Source organism: Eurypyga helias, unplaced genomic scaffold (assembly GCF_000690775.1).
Source record: "Eurypyga helias isolate BGI_N326 unplaced genomic scaffold, ASM69077v1 scaffold5621, whole genome shotgun sequence".
In the NCBI taxonomy this organism is placed as follows: domain Eukaryota; kingdom Metazoa; phylum Chordata; class Aves; order Eurypygiformes; family Eurypygidae; genus Eurypyga; species Eurypyga helias.
Window position 1 is genome coordinate 229,738 of NW_010228796.1, and position 18,778 is coordinate 248,515.

The window sequence follows — 18,778 nt, forward strand, 5'->3', positions numbered from 1 at the left end:
TGGCAGCATCGGGCAGAATCACAAAGAGCAAAGCTCATTTTAAGCCAGATTCCTAGTTTTCAGAGAATCTTAAGTAAAAAAAACGCTTTGGTCTACAGTCTCTGAATTAAAGGTGGTCTTTGTTTCATAACCCTGATTTCTTTCCATGCTTGAAATATCCCACTATACATTTCTACGCATCCCATTCCCTTTATACTCCCATAACGGTATCTGAATCCTCCCAACAGTTAAATAAGCCTGCAGGTTCCAATTGTCTAACAAGAGTAAGTCACTGGAAAATGGGATGTGTTTAAAAGGACAGGAAGGCCTTTCACAATTTAAATGCACATCCAGTTAAGCAAGATTAGAGCCTTCTCTTACTTAAGGACACCCCAAATGGAAGTTGTGCAAAAGCAGGGAGCACTGGCAGCTGAGAGCAGAAGGTGCCCGTCAAGCAGCACTTTCCCCTGATCGATCAGAGGAAGAAAAGCTTGTTGTGAGCGCCCAGGGCTGCTCTCAAAGCCATCATGGCACTGGCTGAAAAGGCAGAAGCCGCCGGCATGCCAGCGAGCAGAGGGGCCTGGGCTGAGGGCTGGGCTTGCTGACTCCTGTCCTTTTGTCCTCGGAGCCAGGCGACCGCCGGCACGCTGTCCCCAGCCACGTCCCCCCGCCGCGATGCTCGGCCATGAGGAGGTACCTTGCTGTGCCCCCCCCTCCGTAAGCACAGCAGCTGAGGTCGCATCCTGACTCCAAGCCCACGGTGGGGGCTGGGGAAGGCGAGCGGCTGCTCGGAAAGCAATCTGTCATTTCACACATGCGGGCAAAGATGTTTCAGGCTAAAATAATTCATTTTAATACAGTTTTGCAAGTGGGAATTGCCAAACACAGCGGCCTTAATGCAGAAATATTTCAGCATTAATGGCACCTGCATCAAGAGGTTATTTCAATGTATTTGAGCACTTTCCATCATTTTGGGCTGGCAGGCGATGGGGAGCGGGGGGTGCAGCGGGGGGAGCCAGCTGCCGCGTGAGCTGGACGCCGTCCCCGTCCCTGGCACAGCTCGCTTGGTTCAGCATCACTGGCACGCTCCACCGATTTCTCCCTGCCATCCCACTTAAATGAATCATTGCAAGGTTAGCCCCTTGCTAGGGCTTCTCAGGAATTCCTGTTTAAAGGAAAAAAAAGAAATCCAACTCTCCACCCTGTTCCTGACCCGTTTAGCAAGGGGAGGCAGGGACAGCAGCACCCCTTCCCCTTCAGGGTGACACTACGTGGTGCGATCACATCCGTACGTACATCGCTTTCCACAGCGGCACTGGCTAACAGGCTGCAGGGAAACAAAAAAACCCTACGGAAAGATCCGTAGGACTCATAAGTAGTATGAAAACACAATCCATCCTAAGGGAAGGAGCGAGGGAGAGCGGGAGGGAGCGGGAGAGGGAGGGCAGAGACTGTCATCATCGCCGAAGTGATGTAAGCTTCTAAATATAGCACCAGCAATACAGAAGGAACAATAAAAAGGCACCACGGATTCAATTTCTCCATCGCTTTCGCACTACCCCAACCATCTTTTTTCAGCTGTTGTGTTAAGCACGGAAAGGTCATCTCCTGTTTGCAGCCATTTCGATTTATATGGTTTATAATACTTTCTTAAATACGTTTATAAATCGCAGCGCTCTCCTGCAGATCTGTCAGTCGGTGCGCACTCTCTGCGGAGTCGGGCAGCAGCATGATCGGCATCGCAAACAGGGACAACGGCAGCACGGGGCGGGGGGGGTGCTGGGGGGTAGGGGGAAGCCCCCGTTGCTACACACTCAAACAAAAAGTTCATTTCTACGGTTTGAACCAAGATGATTCATACCACGCCCCTCCCTTCCCTTCCTGACATCTCATTTCGGCAAGGGGTGGGGATGTTTGGGAAGGTACACAACCCAAAAATCCCTGGTGATGAGGAGTAGACACCAACCCCAGAAAGGTCAGTCTGTGGGACTGAATCCATGCAGAGATGCTAAAAGGATGGAATCTGTAATATCCCACAGCAAAATCCGAACATACTGAGTATTTTGCTCACGAAAACATTAACCTTGACCTTGTCTCAAAACTGAAATCACAGCCCAAACCTAACACGGACCTGGCTGGCATTTCCTCAGCTGCCACCTACCTGGGAAGCCAGTCGGAGTATCACGTTTGGAAACTGCGAAGTCCACCAATGGATATATTTATTTTCATCCCCCAAAAGTTGATACGACAGCCAATTAAATACACCACTTTTTCTTCCCTCATTTGTAAAAAAACTGTATCTTGAGTTACCACGAGCAGATTAAGACTATTTAGAACATAAGGTACCAGCACACCTCGCGCAAGAAAAAGGCTGCTGATGGAATGACCTTGAGAATACTACATTAACTCCCCAGATGGAGGTTAGAAATCATTAAAATGCCACTTTCAATATTTCTTCTGTCTTTTTTCCTTGAGGATTAACACCAACCTGGAAGCCTGAGAGCAGGAAGGGGGGAGGGATCTGCCTCCTTCTACCAAATTTCAACCATTCTCTCTAAGCAAAGGTGATTTGGAACAGCCAACTCTCATTTATTAGCAGTCAGGGCACCCAGCTCGAAGAGAGTACGTGATACGAGCATCATCTCGGGCATCTCATGAACACCATTTTCCCAGGAACAGCCCCATGTCTGAAGGCACCACGCTGCTTTTCCCTATGCAGAGCCTACAGCAACAGCCCAGGCTCAGGCGTAAATCCATGCACAGGAATTTCAGCTGTCCCTGGAGCCAGGCTGGGACCAGCCAGGCGCAGCACAGCCTGAGCTCGGCAACAGCATCAATGGAGGAGAAAGGTGGGGTAAGGCATCGGCAAAAGTGCTCCCGAGGGGTTTACCAGCTGGGTGACCACAGCGCAACGCCCAGATCCCCAGATCTGCCGTGCTGGGGAAGCAGCTCTGCAGGGTCTTCCTCTGCAGATGAAGCATCCCAGTGATTTCCAATCTTTCTCATCTTCCGGTATAATCCAGCCCTTACTGCCTTTAAAAACGGAAAGCTGAGTATGCTCTTGGGAAATTTATCCCCAGCATCACTGGGGGTCCCTCCCTCCACTGAGAGGAAAACAGCAGGAAGAGCTCAGTTCTCACCCGATGTGAGAAACCAGTGTCAACAGCTAAAGCAAGGGGTGGGCCAGAAGCCATAACTGCACTCCAAGCTGACAAACCACAACCGTTAACCAAACTTTAAAAGAAACAAAATCAAAATCATAAAGACAATGCAAGCCCTTGTGGCTACATAACCTCAAACTAAAAAACTTCATCACACGAGAACATAACACTTCAATACTGGGCAACAGAAATCAACTCTGACCTGCACGAGCAACGGAAGTATCAGCACGGAATTAAGCTACAGTGATCATCCCACTTAGCCAACTATTTCAAGTATTTCATCTGTCAAATATACCCCCATTAAGAAAGTTTCCACATATCAAATGTAAAATTACAAATGCTGTTAAATGTCATTAGATAGCAATCAGTTCTATGCCAAACCCCAAGATATTCTTCTAGCTATTCTCTCTTACAGAGAAGGGGTTTCATGCCAAGTTTTTCAAGGAAAACAGGACATCCAAATGCTTGCATTATGCACTGACATTTTCTGATGGTGATTTTAACTGAAAATCACTCAGGATATTCTCAGTCCCCGACTTGGGCCAGAAGCTTCCGGAGAACACGACTGAGTCAATGTGAATTTCCAAGAAATTTCCAAGAAAACGATTTTAACTTGGATACAGAGTTGAAGTCACCATCACCACAGTCCCTTAAAGAAGTCCTTCAGTGCCCAACGACTCCAACTCACAACTCTTCAGGCTGAAATACAAACCGACCCTTCACGTGACTGCTCCTCTCCAAGGAAGGATGAGCCTAAACCCAAGTGAAAGGTTGAGTTGGCTACGAATGAGAACACAACCAGGCTGCTACACTTTGTAGAGCATATTGAACAGAGACAGCCCAGATGGAGGGCAGGAAATAAAAAACAGAACCATCATGCTACCATCTCCCTGCATGCAGGCGACCAGCTTGCTGGCTACTACGCCATCGGTTTTCTACAAGAAGCCCCTCAATATGTCACTGCAAAAGACTGAAACGGTAACATTAAAAAGAAGGATCTGACAGAGCTACAACTCACGCACCGAAGGGTTTTATGTCCCCCCAAAAGACCAAAAAGCCTCTCTCGGGTGCAGAGCACCGCTTTTGACCATTAATTTTGACCATTAACCCCCTCCCGAGTGACATGATACAGTTATGAGCAGTGGGCACAAGCCTTACACATCATTCTCAATCTAGTTTGCATAAGAGGCTGCTTATAAAGAATTAATGACTTTGGAACTGCCACCCAACCCCTTAGGGTCCATCAAAACAGAGGTTAACTCTCTGAACATGCTACATAAAACATTTTCTCAGGCGTTTTCCAAGGAACTGAGTTAATTTCTACCATGATGTAAATTTGTCTGCATGGTGGAAGGAGGAGGAGGAAACAGGCAACCGGTCACTGCATTGAGAGCACGCTAACAGTGACCTGAGGTTTTATTTCTTGGTCACATTAATTTGCAAAATATCTACAGTTTTTGAAAGGTTGTTCTGCCACAAGCTGCCATGGAGGACAAGCAGCACATGGCTCCCCCAGCACTGCCAGCGTAGGTCAAGGTCTGGAGCAACCCCCCCGGTTCAATCCCAGCTAAAGGAGAGGGGAGGTTTCCCTGCGGCAGATGGACTGGGCTCAGGATCCGTTTCCAAACGGTTCCAGGCTTCCTGGTGAAAGGGCTCGGTTGTAAAAACACCCATGTGTTTGGCCTGCAAGTAGGAAACAAGTGTCAAAACATCCACAAGATTTTCTGGAATTATCACAGGGAGAAAGGCCGTTCTGCTGCTGCTGCTCTGCCGAGCAAGGGGGGAGTAACACACAAACCTGCCGCAGGGACATGAGGGTCGTGGGGCCGACCATCACCCCAGCTTTCACCAACACTTAGGGAGGGAGCAGCTGTGCCATTAAGTGCTCGTCTTACCCGAGATGGAGAACGGTTTAAAAAAGGTCTTTGAGGCAAGAGCAGAAAATGACAGTGTAAAGCACTGGTAGGGGCAAGGGGAATGGCTGTACACTGCTGCCAGCAGCCAGATTTGTGTAAATACAGGTGCTCGCCTGAAATAAATCCTCCCTAGTTTCAGTTTGATGTAGTTTCGTTTGTGCATCACTCTTAAATGCTGTTAGGCAGCTACACGTGTCCCCTCCGAAGAGAGGTGATTTCTGTAACTCCCAGTTTATACATAACCTGCTCCCCGATTCCATAAAACCTTCAGGGAAACTCCTGAATGCCAAGTTTTGAGTAACTACAACCACTTTCATCATGGATAAATTGGGGTTTACACATTACAGAGGTTGTTTTTAAAAAAAAAAAATTAACTTTAATCTGAAAAACACAGATTTTAACCCAAGTGCAGTGGTTTCAGTAAGTATTTTTGTATTTTGTGTGCAGACTATCCGAGTCGTTACTCTCTGGAAACTGCAGATGCCCATTAAGTGGTTTGGGAAGCACCAGTGTTCCATGGACATTCCCAGGGAGGATTTTAATGCACGGCTCAGTTTGAGGATTGGTGTCTTGTTCATGACCACCGTAACCAGCGACAGACTTCCAAGGAGCCCTAAAAAGGTGCATCTGGACAAGGGAAGTACCCCAGGGCCGCCCCCTCAGCAGAGCCGGGGTGCTTCCCAGGCTGGACATCAGCGGGACCCCGCCGGAGGAGCAGCAGTTAGTCGGGGAAGCAGACCCCTCTGACATCACCAGTTAACTCAGCGGCTTCACTACAACATCATTCACCAGCCTGGCAATAATTCTTATTTCCAGAAAGCCAGGGGCTCCAGCCACCTACATTCCCCTCCGCTGCGGGTGCTGGGGGCTGCACCCACACCCTTACCCCCGTTTAGGCGCAGGCCACAACCGCAGCCGTCTGCTCAGGAAGCAAACGCGCTGCCGACGCAGCTTCTTCTTGATCACCGAGCAAGAAAAACAATTGAAATGGCAGGCGTTGGGAGCAAGTGACTGCAGGCACAGGCCTTCCCGAGGGCTATCCCACCCAACCTGGCTCACGGAGGTTCCTGGACATGCCACTGATCCTCAGTGCAGATCCCCAGGGATCTGACCTAGGCCACGGAAAATTAAAGATCAGAACAGAGAAAGTCTTCATGGTGTAAAACCAGTGTCAGGAAGAAGGAACATGCATTATCTCTTTGCATCACATGACACGTCCAGACAGCTATCAACGACCTAAATTTCTGTACTGATGCACAGCGAGACGCGTGGATATCAGCAAGACCTATATTTTTCTTCTGATTTGTTAATAAAGCTAAAATCCTGCCATTCGACACATTTTTTTTAAAGTGCCAAAAAGAGGAAGCATGGACATAAACACTTGAAAAAGCAACGAGCTGCGAAGAGCCATCCTCCCGCAGCTGAACAAGTGGGTTCAGCCACAGCCTCATTAACGTTAACCAGTATTCCAAATAAACAGATGCCAGCCAACGCCACATCCACGTTCAACCCAAGGCAGCAGCAGGCATGCTGTAAGTCGGTCTGGGTTGGTTTGGATCAATAAAGGTACCATTTCATCAGCAAATTTACCTGGCAGTTAAAAATAGATCATAAAAGACCCGTAGTGTTTTATAGCGATTAAAAGGGAAAGGATTAGTGATTGTAAAGAACCTAATGGGTTTGATCCCGTACGCTGAGATGTGACTTAACCTCCTAAAATTGCGTGATACCCTACGCTCACTCCAGTCTCTGACAGGATTACATTAAGTAATGATCAAAGAACAAGAAACTTGCCACTCAAGCAGTCTGCAGTGACAGACTTCTCTGAAGATAAATGCTTCTACAAGGCTCCAGAAAAATTTGTACATGATGCAAGTATGAAGACACTGTCCGTAAAACTTCACGTTTATAATAAGTCTTTTAAACTTCATCATCCTCTTACAAGAGTTTAAAGTGAAAAAAAGAAAAGGTAAAGTTTGCATCTCTGAGCAAGCGGATCACTATTAAAAGTTTGGTACCGATCCCTTTATTCTGCTCAACAATGAACTCACAAGTGAAAAAATTCAAAGTTTGTCACAACTACATAGAAACAGGCATTACTTCACACAGACATGATTTTTAGAAACACACTCATCATTTTAAAAAAATTACGGAAAACTGTCAAAAATGCACGTAGGTAATAAATCAGAAAACTCTTATTCAAATTAAGAGATTTGAGTTTACAGATTTGAGGGTCACGTAGAAATTTATATCAAGTTGTTGAACTCCCATTTGGTTTTGATCAATGCAAGAAGTAAGTGCAAAACTTACCATCTCAGGCTTCATTTTTTTAACTGCGAATAAAACACCAGAACGACCATTAAACATTTTTTCCTAAAAGCATTCATGTAAAAAAAGGGATCCATGGTTAGTCTGGCTGGAGTTCTGTAAGCACCTGCTCTGCGGTTACCAAAGCTGGGGACTGAGTTGAACAAAGACCATCACAGTACCTTTTTTCTTGCAGTTGCATTACTTCGTGGGTTGAGAATGAGACGAAGAACTAGGAATGAGTAAGTGCTTATCTCAGCTGTGATAATGCCCCGCTGCACGGCCCCAGCTCCTGTCTGGATTCTCACCCAGATCACAGACAGCAATGTGCACACGGAGTGCCTATCTCCAAAAAGATAAGCAATCCTACCAACAAATAGGACTTGAGGCAAGAGAGGCGTAATTAACACCAGCGGCACACTTCTAATCCATTAAGCCTGAGCAAGAGCTTTCCCCAGATGACTCCAGCCTCGCCTCGCCCCCAAACCAGGACGTCACGGCGGGGGTGACATGCAAGATGGGGAGAGTTAAGTGACAAGATTAGAAAGGCAACAGTGGCCAGAAACGCCTAGGGATGAGAGATCCCATGTAACAATGGGGATGCTCAGCCCTGCCACCGCGGCCTCTGCCTTCCCCATGACCCAGCAGGACAGAGCCACCTCCTCTGTCACCCCATGGGCAGCAGTGCTCTTTTGCATCCTGGAAACACACACATTTGAGAAGTGTTTCACCCAATACACGTTTCTCCTCAGGATCCTGCTGGCCAGATGTGCTAGAGGAGGGAAAAGCCCAGTGCCAGCAGAACCTTAACGTGGCTGCCGTGCACCCCTGCAAGCGGAAGCCAGGCCCCAGCCTGGTCACCACTGAGCAAAAGCAGGTCTGACATACTTTCTCAGTATGTATTACAAGAACAAATTCACATTTTGAAGGCATACACAGAAATATAAACTTCTTCTGACTGAGTGAGAAGAAAGAACACTGTCAGTATATGTTCACTGTGAAGGAAAAAAAGGCCATTTTAAATACTACTTCTGCAGGAGACCAGTGCTCTTATGAAACAATATTGCTCTATGAACCATAAAAACGTAGTAAAGGAGCCTAAATAGTAATTCCTTCACCAAAGAAACCAACCAAATGATCCACTTTTAATGCTAGTTCATTCAAGGGGAAGGGGAATTGAAGATACCCACACTCATTTGAATGTCAGCTATCCTGAACATACACAGTTAAATTAAGTACTAGGGCTCTCTTTACTTAAGTAAGAGACATAAGAGAAAGGAAAAGCTTCAAAGAGGGTAACAATAATTTAAAATATTAAAGTATTTGCATACAAATCTTTAATTCATGGCCCATCACAGGGGTTTCTACAGAACGAGTTCCCACAACAAGCGGGGAGCTCCACGTGAGGGGGAGATGCAAGCCCACGTCACAACCTAGTGGGTAATGCTTTGTAATAACAGAGATTAACAATCATAAATACTCATTACAGTGTATTTAATGTGCAGATATTTCCTTTTTAAGGAGTTCATGGAGATTGCATAGACAACCCCCATTAAAAGCAAGCACAAGAAATCTATTTAATTTCTTAAATTAAAAAGGAAAGGAAAACTGAGCTGGGATAAAGAACACCGAATTCAACAACTACTGATGCTAAGTTTTCTTCAGAAAGCGGAAAACTACCTTTGTCTGAGTGATCAGGCATTTAAAAACTTAAACCCAGAGTCCCGCCGCGTGCTCTAACATCACACCACTGGAGCCTGACTGAATTCCATGCGGAGGGGCCAGAAAGCCCGGAGCCCTCCCCGAGCAAGCAGGGCTCACAAAAGGTCCATCGGCTGCGTTCAGCATCTGTCAGGGAGCACTTAGCAACAGGCTGGGGAGAGAAATTCAACACTGCGTTTACTCATTAGCGTTACGCCACGGAGGGAATCTGACGGCAAGTTTGTAAACAGTTTTCCCACTCTGGCACAAACGTTATTGCAAGTTCTCGTCAAAGAAGTGTCATTCACAAACCCTTACCCTGCCCATTCTCACGTGAAGTTACATTATACAGGCTGTTTTTCAAGACCATGGGGAACCAACGGCCATGTATGAGCAGACTCATATAGGTGAGAGTTAAACCTAGGCATAGAACAAACCCTATGTCAGAAAAATTCATTATTTTGTCAGATTATAATGGAATATGGAAAAATATAGGCACCCCATTTTTATTTACTTGTCAAACAGGCAGCTGGTTATCGTGTTTTGATTTCTTAGTCATCTGTTGAGTTACAAATTACTTTTTGCTACACCAAGTACCGCAAGGACGACGCTTTCCAATTAGCTTACAGTCTACAAAGCAAGGATTGGTATTTCAACTCAAACTGCTGAAAACCCAACAGCTTGCAGATTTTCCATCAGAGGTGGTTGTTTACTCCTTGCCACTTAGCACTCACTCATCCAAGAAAACACCTAGCAGTGTTAACAGGACTCTTTTTATACATTCCTAATTAACTGAGCAGCTTTAGGAATGTGCTGTTGATTTATGAAGTTTATACCATTTCCCAACAAATCCTGATCAAATATATATATTCATAAATCTCAGGAAGTCACCAGGTTTGCAACAAGAAACTATGTGCAGAGACACACGCGCACTCTGTGCTATTGCTAACAAAGAAATACACCAACATGGAGAAAAATCCTAATGAGGATATCATTTGTTGACTACTCACAGTCCCACAAGCGTGCCACACTGACTCCTTGCATCAATAACTGACCACCCCTACAAGAAGCCACTAACTTGGTCTTTCTTAGACCAAAGCTGCCGAGTCCCTTCTCGTGTGCCCCTCCAGGCAAGTTGCACAGGCAGCATCAGCATCAGCTGCTCCTGGGATTCTCTTCCTCTTAGCACTGAGATCTGAGAATTATTTTCTGGGTGTTCACTGTCACAAACTCCAAAGAGACAGGTTTTGTCATACAGATTGGAATTTAATTCCTAATAAAGCCTTACATGTGACTGCCCAGAGCACGAGGATCCAACACCTCATTTCGTCAATAACTAATTCAATGCCTTACTAATGATAAAATCCGACACACACGACAGCTCTTGAGATGAGATGGCAGAGGATGTTCAGCTTCAAGCAGCATGTTCTCTTCCTGTCACAGCAACAAGAGCTCTTCTGCTTGCAGACAAACACCAAAGTAACCTCCGCTCGCAGACATGCTAATGCTGTGGAGAGTCCAAAATCACCACCTGCGACCTGACCGCGAGCAACGTGCAGAGCAAACAGCAGTTGATTCTGAAACCAAGGGAATCTTTCAAGTTTCTATCTAACTGCACACATCAGGTATTTTCAAGTGTATCGCCCAAGAGAGGCTTTGTAACTTCTGGGGAGATGAAAAGGAAGATGGGGGGAGAAAAGGGGAGAAATGGAATTTTTTTTCTTTTCTGTGCATGAAGACTCCCCAAGGTTTGTGTACTTCAACGTTAGCGCTGGGTTTTAACCTTTGATTTTCAAAGCAAACCAAAGTATCCAGAATAATTATTTTCTATGAAATAATTTATCTAGATCACATGTACATCCTTGCTACCAAGCAGGAAGTTCGTACGTGAAAAATAATGGTAAAGAGAAACCTTCGTAAAAGCATTGTGGCCTTGAAACCACAGCTGTACGTGCCTTCACACAGCACAGAACACAGAATCTGTGATGTTATTTAAACTAGCAAATGAGCTGCCCTCGCTCTTACTGAAGCTTGAATTACCACTATGCTTCTTTCAAGCAAGCAAACATGAGCATGTACAATAACGCTGATGCCGTACTGAGCTGCACTCCTGATGGAATCCACCCCAAACCATAGTTCAGATTTATTAAGAGAAAGAAGCAAACCCCCTATTCCTACATCTTACCAAAAGAACGCCAGGTAAAACAACAAAACCCAAGAACGACCATTCCTCAGTCCTGCCAACACATTTTTATTTACAATGCTCAACCGAAAACCCCTTAAACCAAAAAACCTCTTTTCTTTCTAGTGCCCGACTCTTCACTCCCAGGGATGTTGTTCGAATCCAAAGCACCCTCCTGCTCCCCAACAGGAAAAAACATTGTCCAAGAAGACAAACAGCAATTATTCCATCTCAACAGGTTTCCCCAATAAAACAAGATGCGGCGCAGACGGCGCGGTGCCAAGGAGACCCGGTGATGGAGAGCAGACTCACCGACAGGTAGCTGCTGGAATCCACGTTGTCAGTGATGGTCTGACGCTCGCCCCTCTGGTTGATCTTCCGAAACCTCCGACGGGACTGCCTGAGCGGGACTTCTCTTTGCAAGATGTTTTCCTCATGGTCTTTGGAGTTCTCCACCTGAAACACATGTTCAGGCTCCTGGTTAAACATCCAGTTCTTCCATATCACCGAAAGCCGATGGAGCCGTACGAAGCTCATGAGGAAAGAGCAAACATAAGTTCAGAGCAGCTCAAGTTTTCTGGAGAAAACGACGGCGGACGTTTCGGAGAGCCACTGCTGCATGTCTCAGAACTACGTTATTACAATGAGCCGGAGGCCACAGTTTCCTTCCAGGAAGCGGTGTTTTTTTTAAAAAGGCACACGTATCCTCTAAACCATGTCACTCACCAGCAGAAACCCTTGTGCACCCACACGTATCACACAACACGAGTTACAGACCCTGCTCATTGCCAGTGTATCTTCAACACCCAAGTTACTACTTCTGTACTTATAATGCAGTAAAGGCACTGAATTATATCCTCTTTTTACTGGTGTAATTTTTAAAAACATAACTTATTTTTAGTACCAGTCACAGCTAAGCAACTTTAAATATTCCAGCTTTTTATAAACAGCTACTTCGCCTAATTCCTACTGAGTTCTAATCGCTTCCAGCAGATTATGAAGAAATATCTGGAACTTGATTCATATCTTGAGGTTAAATATTATTTGCAACTAAACATTAAACATTAGGTAAATTTATCGTGTTAGTAAAAGCCAACATGAAATCTTTTTATCTCGCTAGTTACAATTCCTTTATTTCTATAAAAAGCAGTCCCTTTCCCATTTCCTTTTGATGTTTTGGAAAAATATCTCCTAGCAGGAAGCAGCACAGACGTGCATGCAAATAGGCTGCAGCCAGGCAAGAATCTCCTCTACAACACATTTGCTATGTAGGAGATTTTACTGTCCTCAATTTCTCCACCACCACCCCCCCTCCAATTTCCCTTGAAAATCCTAAAGGTAAGGCTTTAGTCCTGGAACAGAACCACCTCCTTGCGACCTTATGCAGCCCTCGTTTCACGTACCTGGGTAAATTATCTCAAAATTCAAATGGAAAAAGGTATGAAAGGATGAAAACCAGAAAGACTTAACAGACAGGAAAAAGAAAGTAATCAAAATATCTAAACCATCACAAAAGCAAGATCACATCTACCTTTCACATCACTTTTTCCAAACAGCGAAGCCTGCGTGAGGTCAGAGGAAGGTGCATGCAGCTGGGCTTGCCTTGTGGGTTACTTTAATTCCGTAGAGACAAAACATATGTTGATAACATAGATTAAAGATACAGTAGCTAAAGAGTAGCTAAAGAACCTCACACCACAGTGTTGTCAGAAAAAAAAATCAGAAAACCAGAGTTCCCCTTGCAAGGGGCAGCCACACTTTTCACTAGAATTGTACTACCGGTTTGCAAAGGCCCAGGACAATGAGCAAACATCTCCAGTAGCAGCACTGCTGTAAGCACGATGGTGTAAGGCTGTAAAAGGTACAAGGCATGGAGGCAAACAGACAAATAAAAAAAGTCCTTTTAAACAGGTCATTTAGTCATATTAAAAAAAAAAAAAGTGGTAATCAGGTTTGAGTTGGAAGGGACCTTAAAGCCCACCCAGCCCCACGCCCTGCCATGCACAGGGACACCTTCCACTAGAGCAGGGTGCTCCAAGCCTCATCCAGCCTGGCCTTGGACACTCCCAGGGATGGGGCATCCACAGCTTCTCTGGGCAACCTGTCCCAGTGCTCCCCACCCTCTGCGGGAAGAATTCCTTCCTGATGACCCATCTCAATCTCCCTCTTTCCGTTTAAACCTATTACCCCTTGTCCTGTCACTCCCCGCCCTTGGAAAAAGTCCCTCTCCAGTGGAGCCTGCTGCCCCTAGACCTCTTCCCATGATTTCCTTCGCAATATGTATCACGAGGCTGAGAATAGCGCATTGACTGGCTAGTTGCTAACCAAAGGTGGTGTTTTATTAACACTGGCAGCAGCAGAATGATTCCACACAGCCACCTTCACCCCAACACTTGCTGCCACAGAAGAATTGAGGAGGATGTAGGACTGGCCTCAGTGTCACCCTGCCGCCCGTGCCACCCCCAAATGCACTTAGATCTGAAGAATAAAATGAAAGCACCAAGGAACAACAGAAAGGAGACTTCAGTACTCAAGATACACTGCAATTCTGGGCCATTTTCCTAAGTGATAACTTATTATTAATTCAATAGATTGCTCAGCCTCCAAAACTATGAGCTACAATGCCCATTCACACACTATCTGTTATCCTCATTAACTTAAGTTGACCACATTTTACGGCCTTTAAAATGGGTCAGTTCCCAGAGGATTCCCACTAGAAAACTGATTCGTTCTAAAAACGAAGAGGGGAAAAAACCCTACCCCTCTGTCAGCGGCAGAGAATGATGGTATTCTATAACTACATTAAAGCAGCTAATTCGTTTGCTTGAAGATAAATATTCATTATGTATTAAACATCATTAGTATGTTGCAAATTTAAAAAAATAGAGAGAAAATAGAAGAATTAGGATAAATTAATAAGGATTAATCAGGGAAATAAAACTGAAGTACACCTCGTGTCAGTGCAGATCATTAGCAGGGTCCATGCCACCTTGTGTAACGGGCTTGTTCGTGACCCTGGTCCTAACAGAGCACAGTGCCTTGGCTAGGCACTTGTACGTTGCTCCTCCTCTTGCCTAAAAGCCTCAACACGGTGTGGAACTGCCAGGCTAGGAGTAAGAGGGGCTTTCCTACTAGACCCAGCACGGCTGGCATGGACAGTAGGAAGCAGTGAAATGGGGGGCAGGGGGGTATATCCAATGTTCAAGGTAGTGGGCTGTCACTGCCTGACTCGGGAATGCTCATCTCAGCCGTAACTGGTAGGCTTTTGAAACTCAAGTAAGCATAATTTTAGAAAGAATGACCTAATCATCATCATCATCTACCCATCTAGATTAAATTTACATAGCTATTGCTGTTACGAAAGCAGCCATAGGTATAATTGAAATCAAGGCAATTTTGCTGCGATTTTATGGAATGCTTTACAATAAGCTTTCTGCTATAAAACAGAAAGAATTTGCTGAAACCAGCAATAGATTTAAATACATTTGAAAAATCTGTCTTACCACAATCATTTCTGAAGGCTCCAATATGATACACTCGCATCCTCGTTTTCCTCCAGACTGCTTGCCAAAACTAGAGTGGGATGGAAAAAAGCAAACGAAAAAGAATGAGATGAACAGCCTATTTTACCTTTTCAGTGATAAAAATAATTGGCAATAGTACATGTTACAACATCCTTAAAAACAAAAGGGACAAAGAAAAATTGATGAAGACTATTGTGTGAAAAATTCTAACCAGATAGTACTATTATCGTTATTTTTGTTAATTTACTCAGCACCTCTCATCACAGCCTGCTATGTAAAGCCTAAATATAAAGAACATTCTTCTGTAAAATCATTACTGCTTGCAGATACTCCAAACCCCTCACACGGCATTTCAGAGCTGACAAGAAAACATTAGGAAATGTTAATTAAGCATTAAACAGGCTTTGTAAAAATAAATAGACATAAATTCTAAGAACCCCGAAGTACTTCCTTGCACACAGCATTTTTCACAAGAGCTTCCTCAACTCCACGTTGCTCATCCATCCTCCCAGCAAACAGGAGAACCTCTCCTCTAAAACTGAGCCTTGTGAGCTCTGTCCTTACACTGCTGGGGGTGTGTTCCAGAACAATAACCTCTTAAATCACCAAATTTGTGCCTGTAGTAGCACCTGGAATTGAAAATATCTGTCTTCACACATTACGTAAGTTTGTCTTCCCTACAGACCTGTTAGTCAAGTGGGGTTTTTCTAATTTGATGTCTGCATGGGATGGCTTTTGCTTGAGCTTAGTTGTGGGGTAGGTCGAGCTTATCTAACCCAAGCTAAGAGCATCGGGGCTGGGTTAGCCGTTCAGGAGTTGTAGCTGCCTCACTACAAACTCAGACTGTCAGCAGCAATCACGTTTTAGCACATACCAGCAGGTGAAATAACTGAAGAATCAGTTAGCTCCGAGATTAATGTGCGAATTACAGGGAGGCTAAGACAAGTGAGGAGACAAATCCTAAAAAAAGTGGGTCAGCTCCATCTGTTTTCCCCAAGGTTACGTTGGGTGAGTACGCCTGAAGCTTCAGCTCCAGAACATGTCTGAGTTACATACGGGGTCATCTCCACAGCAGACACCCACTGAAACGCAACCACTTGGTAGAAAACGTTTAAAAGGCTCATCCTTACAAATGATGCAAAACTTTGGTAAGACACCTGCATTTTCAGGGAAGGAACTTGAGCAACTCAGCTGTGAAGTTATTCAAGCCAAACCTCGGATTATTCCAACAATGAAATTATCAGTGCAATCCGGTTAGGATAAAGTATTACAACTAATAGGGGCAGGCCTAAACTGCCAAGTTTGGAGTTTGCTAACCGTCTACTGAAAAAAAAAAAAAAAAAATCCTTAAAGGTCATGATTGCCATGGAGTCATAAGTGACAACTGAAATTTTCTCACCCCGGCCAGAGAAACACAAGTTTCACAGGGAAAACTGGCATTTTCACACATCTATAGTAAGCAACTCCTAGCTAAAATTTTCATGCCTTCTTTCATGCTTTTTCCACATGGCATGTGATCCAGGCATGACAGTCTTGTGCGTTTGCCACAGTTCAAAAATAATGGCCAAGCTACTCCAACCATTACAACGAAGTTAATTTAGTTCAGAAAACACAGAAACATTGTTTTCCATGTAAACTCACTGTAAGCTCTAACTGAGGCAAACGAAGTCCCACGTTATGATTTATCCACAAACCAAAAACCAAAGTGAAACCAACTGTGTTAAGGTATCATCGGCAACGTCACGAAGAAGTTAAAACAGTTCTAATTTTATCGCATACAATAGAAAACTAAAGACAACAGGGTTTTTTCCCCCCCCCCAACAAAATTCTAAAGGAATTACAGGCAACTGGAAGACTGTTTTTTCAGACGGAAATCATCATTATCACTATGCTATTATCATTATACTATTGCTATACCCCCAGCAGTTAGGAAAAAGCTATGATTTCCTGCTGCAGATTGTCCAAGCACAGTATTTTTCATAGAATCCCAGAACAGTTTGGGTTGGGACGGGCCTTAAAGCCCATGGGCAGGGACACCTTCCACTAGACCAGGTTTTATTGTATAACAACAATTTATCCAGCTACTGGAGGTTGAGGGAGGGTTGTTAGCTTTTTGGTTTGTTTTACATAAACATACCCATGAAATTCAGCTCCTGTCAAGTTCCCGTCTGCTTATGTTGCAACATTTGCTAATTAAGTAATGGCAGTAAACAATAAAGCTAGGAAAGAGAACGCTGCTTGTACCAAAGGTCAAGCTCTTGGCACTATCATCTCGGGTCCATCAAGCACTTTACAACAAGCCAACACTAAGAGGAGGATTATGTTCCAAGGCAAAATCCACCCTTCTAATCCTGGAGAATAAACTACTCATATTAACAAGTCAATAGTGTAATTATTTCCTGGTGCACATCATGAGATGTTTTATCAATTACACCGCAACAGAGCTCCCTCACAAAGAGAGGGCATCACAGGATTCTTCCCCAGCCATGACCACCACCACGTTTTAAAAACAACGATTTTTAACGTTCTTCTTACTCAACATACCCCACGTGTTTTAGAAACAAGGGTTTTAACTTTCTTAATGACTTATCCCATGTTCTTCTCTAGAATACAAACGTGTAGCTCCACTATCATTTAAGAGGTTTGCCGACATCAGGATATTTCACCAACCTGCCAGATTTAATCAAGGCTGCAGAACGAATTTTAAAAACAACGATTTTTAACATTCTTCTTACTCAACATACCCCACGTGTTTTAGAAACAAGGGTTTTAACTTTCTTAATGACTTATCCCATGTTCTTCTCTAGAATACAAACGTGTAGCTCCACTATCATTTAAGAGGTTTGCCGACATCAGGATATTTCACCAACCTGCCAGATTTAATCAAGGCTGCAGAACGATGTTCATTCCTAATTGGCTTGTAAAATTACACAATGGAATGCTTAGAATAAACAGAAACTCAGCCCTGAAACCATTCACCAGGGAAGACTTTCTTCCGCAGTGACATCCACTAACAATAACGACAGGCTACAGGAAAATATCATCAGCAAATACGTAAGCAAGGATGAACGCGTATTTGTCTAACTGACAGAAGGTGGCAATGTATGACAATCGCCACAGTTTGTTTTCTGAACTACACACCATTAGTCAACATTGAAGTTCAAATATTTGCTGTATTTGTTTATTGTCACAGAATTAGAGTTTTAACCAGTTCAGGCAAATGCATTAGGCAAAATTAAAAACAGCCAGAAGCAGAGCACACGCGCATCCAAGGGGATGACGGAGAGCGAGGAGGCACAGGGAGAAGCAGCAGCGTAACAGCCCCAGCGTCATCCAAACCTGCTCTGAAGTGACGGTCAAAGTCCGTGAGGGAATTTTAGGTAAGCAGCAGATACTCATCTTTTTTTTTTTTAAGAAATAATCTCAACCATAAAATTAATTAATAATCATAGAATCCCAGAAGGGTTTGGGTTGGAAGGGACCTTAAAGATCATCCAGTTCCAACCCCCCTGCCATGGGCAGGGATACCTTCCACTAGACCAGGTTGCTCCAAGCCTCATCCAGCCTGGCCTTGGGCACTTCCAGGGATGGGGCATCCACAGCTTCTCTGGGCAACCTGTCCCAGTGCTTCACCACCCTCTCCATGAAGAACTTCTTCATGTTTAATCTAAATCTCCCCTCTTCCACGAGCATTGAAACAGTAAAAGAACGGCATAATTAGGTTTTGGAGTCACCTAGTCGTGTCTAGCATTAAACCTGCCTTCTAGTGAATACATGTTCACATTACAAAAATTTACAGAACAGTACTTAAAAAGGTATGAAAAAGCTTAAGAGATTAACTGATTCCAGTATCAAGACGTAAGAGGAAATGGAAAAGGTTATGTTGACCAAAGCTTTGGAAATGGGGAAGAGAAAATTGTGTTTGGAAAGACAAGAGCAAGCTTTGTATGGAGCGTTCTTCCAACGGAGGAGGAACATTTCTGTGACAACAAACTATTCAGGTAAGTC

At 44.4% G+C, this 18,778-nt stretch overlaps 1 protein-coding gene across 1 annotated transcript in view; it reads right to left on the bottom strand.

Annotated features, from left to right (window-relative positions):
* RAPGEF6 (Rap guanine nucleotide exchange factor (GEF) 6) overlaps nucleotides 1–18,778 on the bottom strand; it is a 96,606-nt gene that overhangs the window by 38,713 nt on the left and 39,115 nt on the right. Inside the window, exons 5-6 of the mRNA XM_010160133.1 lie at nucleotides 14,750–14,819; nucleotides 11,559–11,702 (exon numbers count right to left, since the gene is read on the bottom strand). Coding sequence (XP_010158435.1) covers nucleotides 11,559–11,702; nucleotides 14,750–14,819 — 214 coding nt within the window. The remainder of the gene's footprint in view (nucleotides 1–11,558; nucleotides 11,703–14,749; nucleotides 14,820–18,778) is intronic.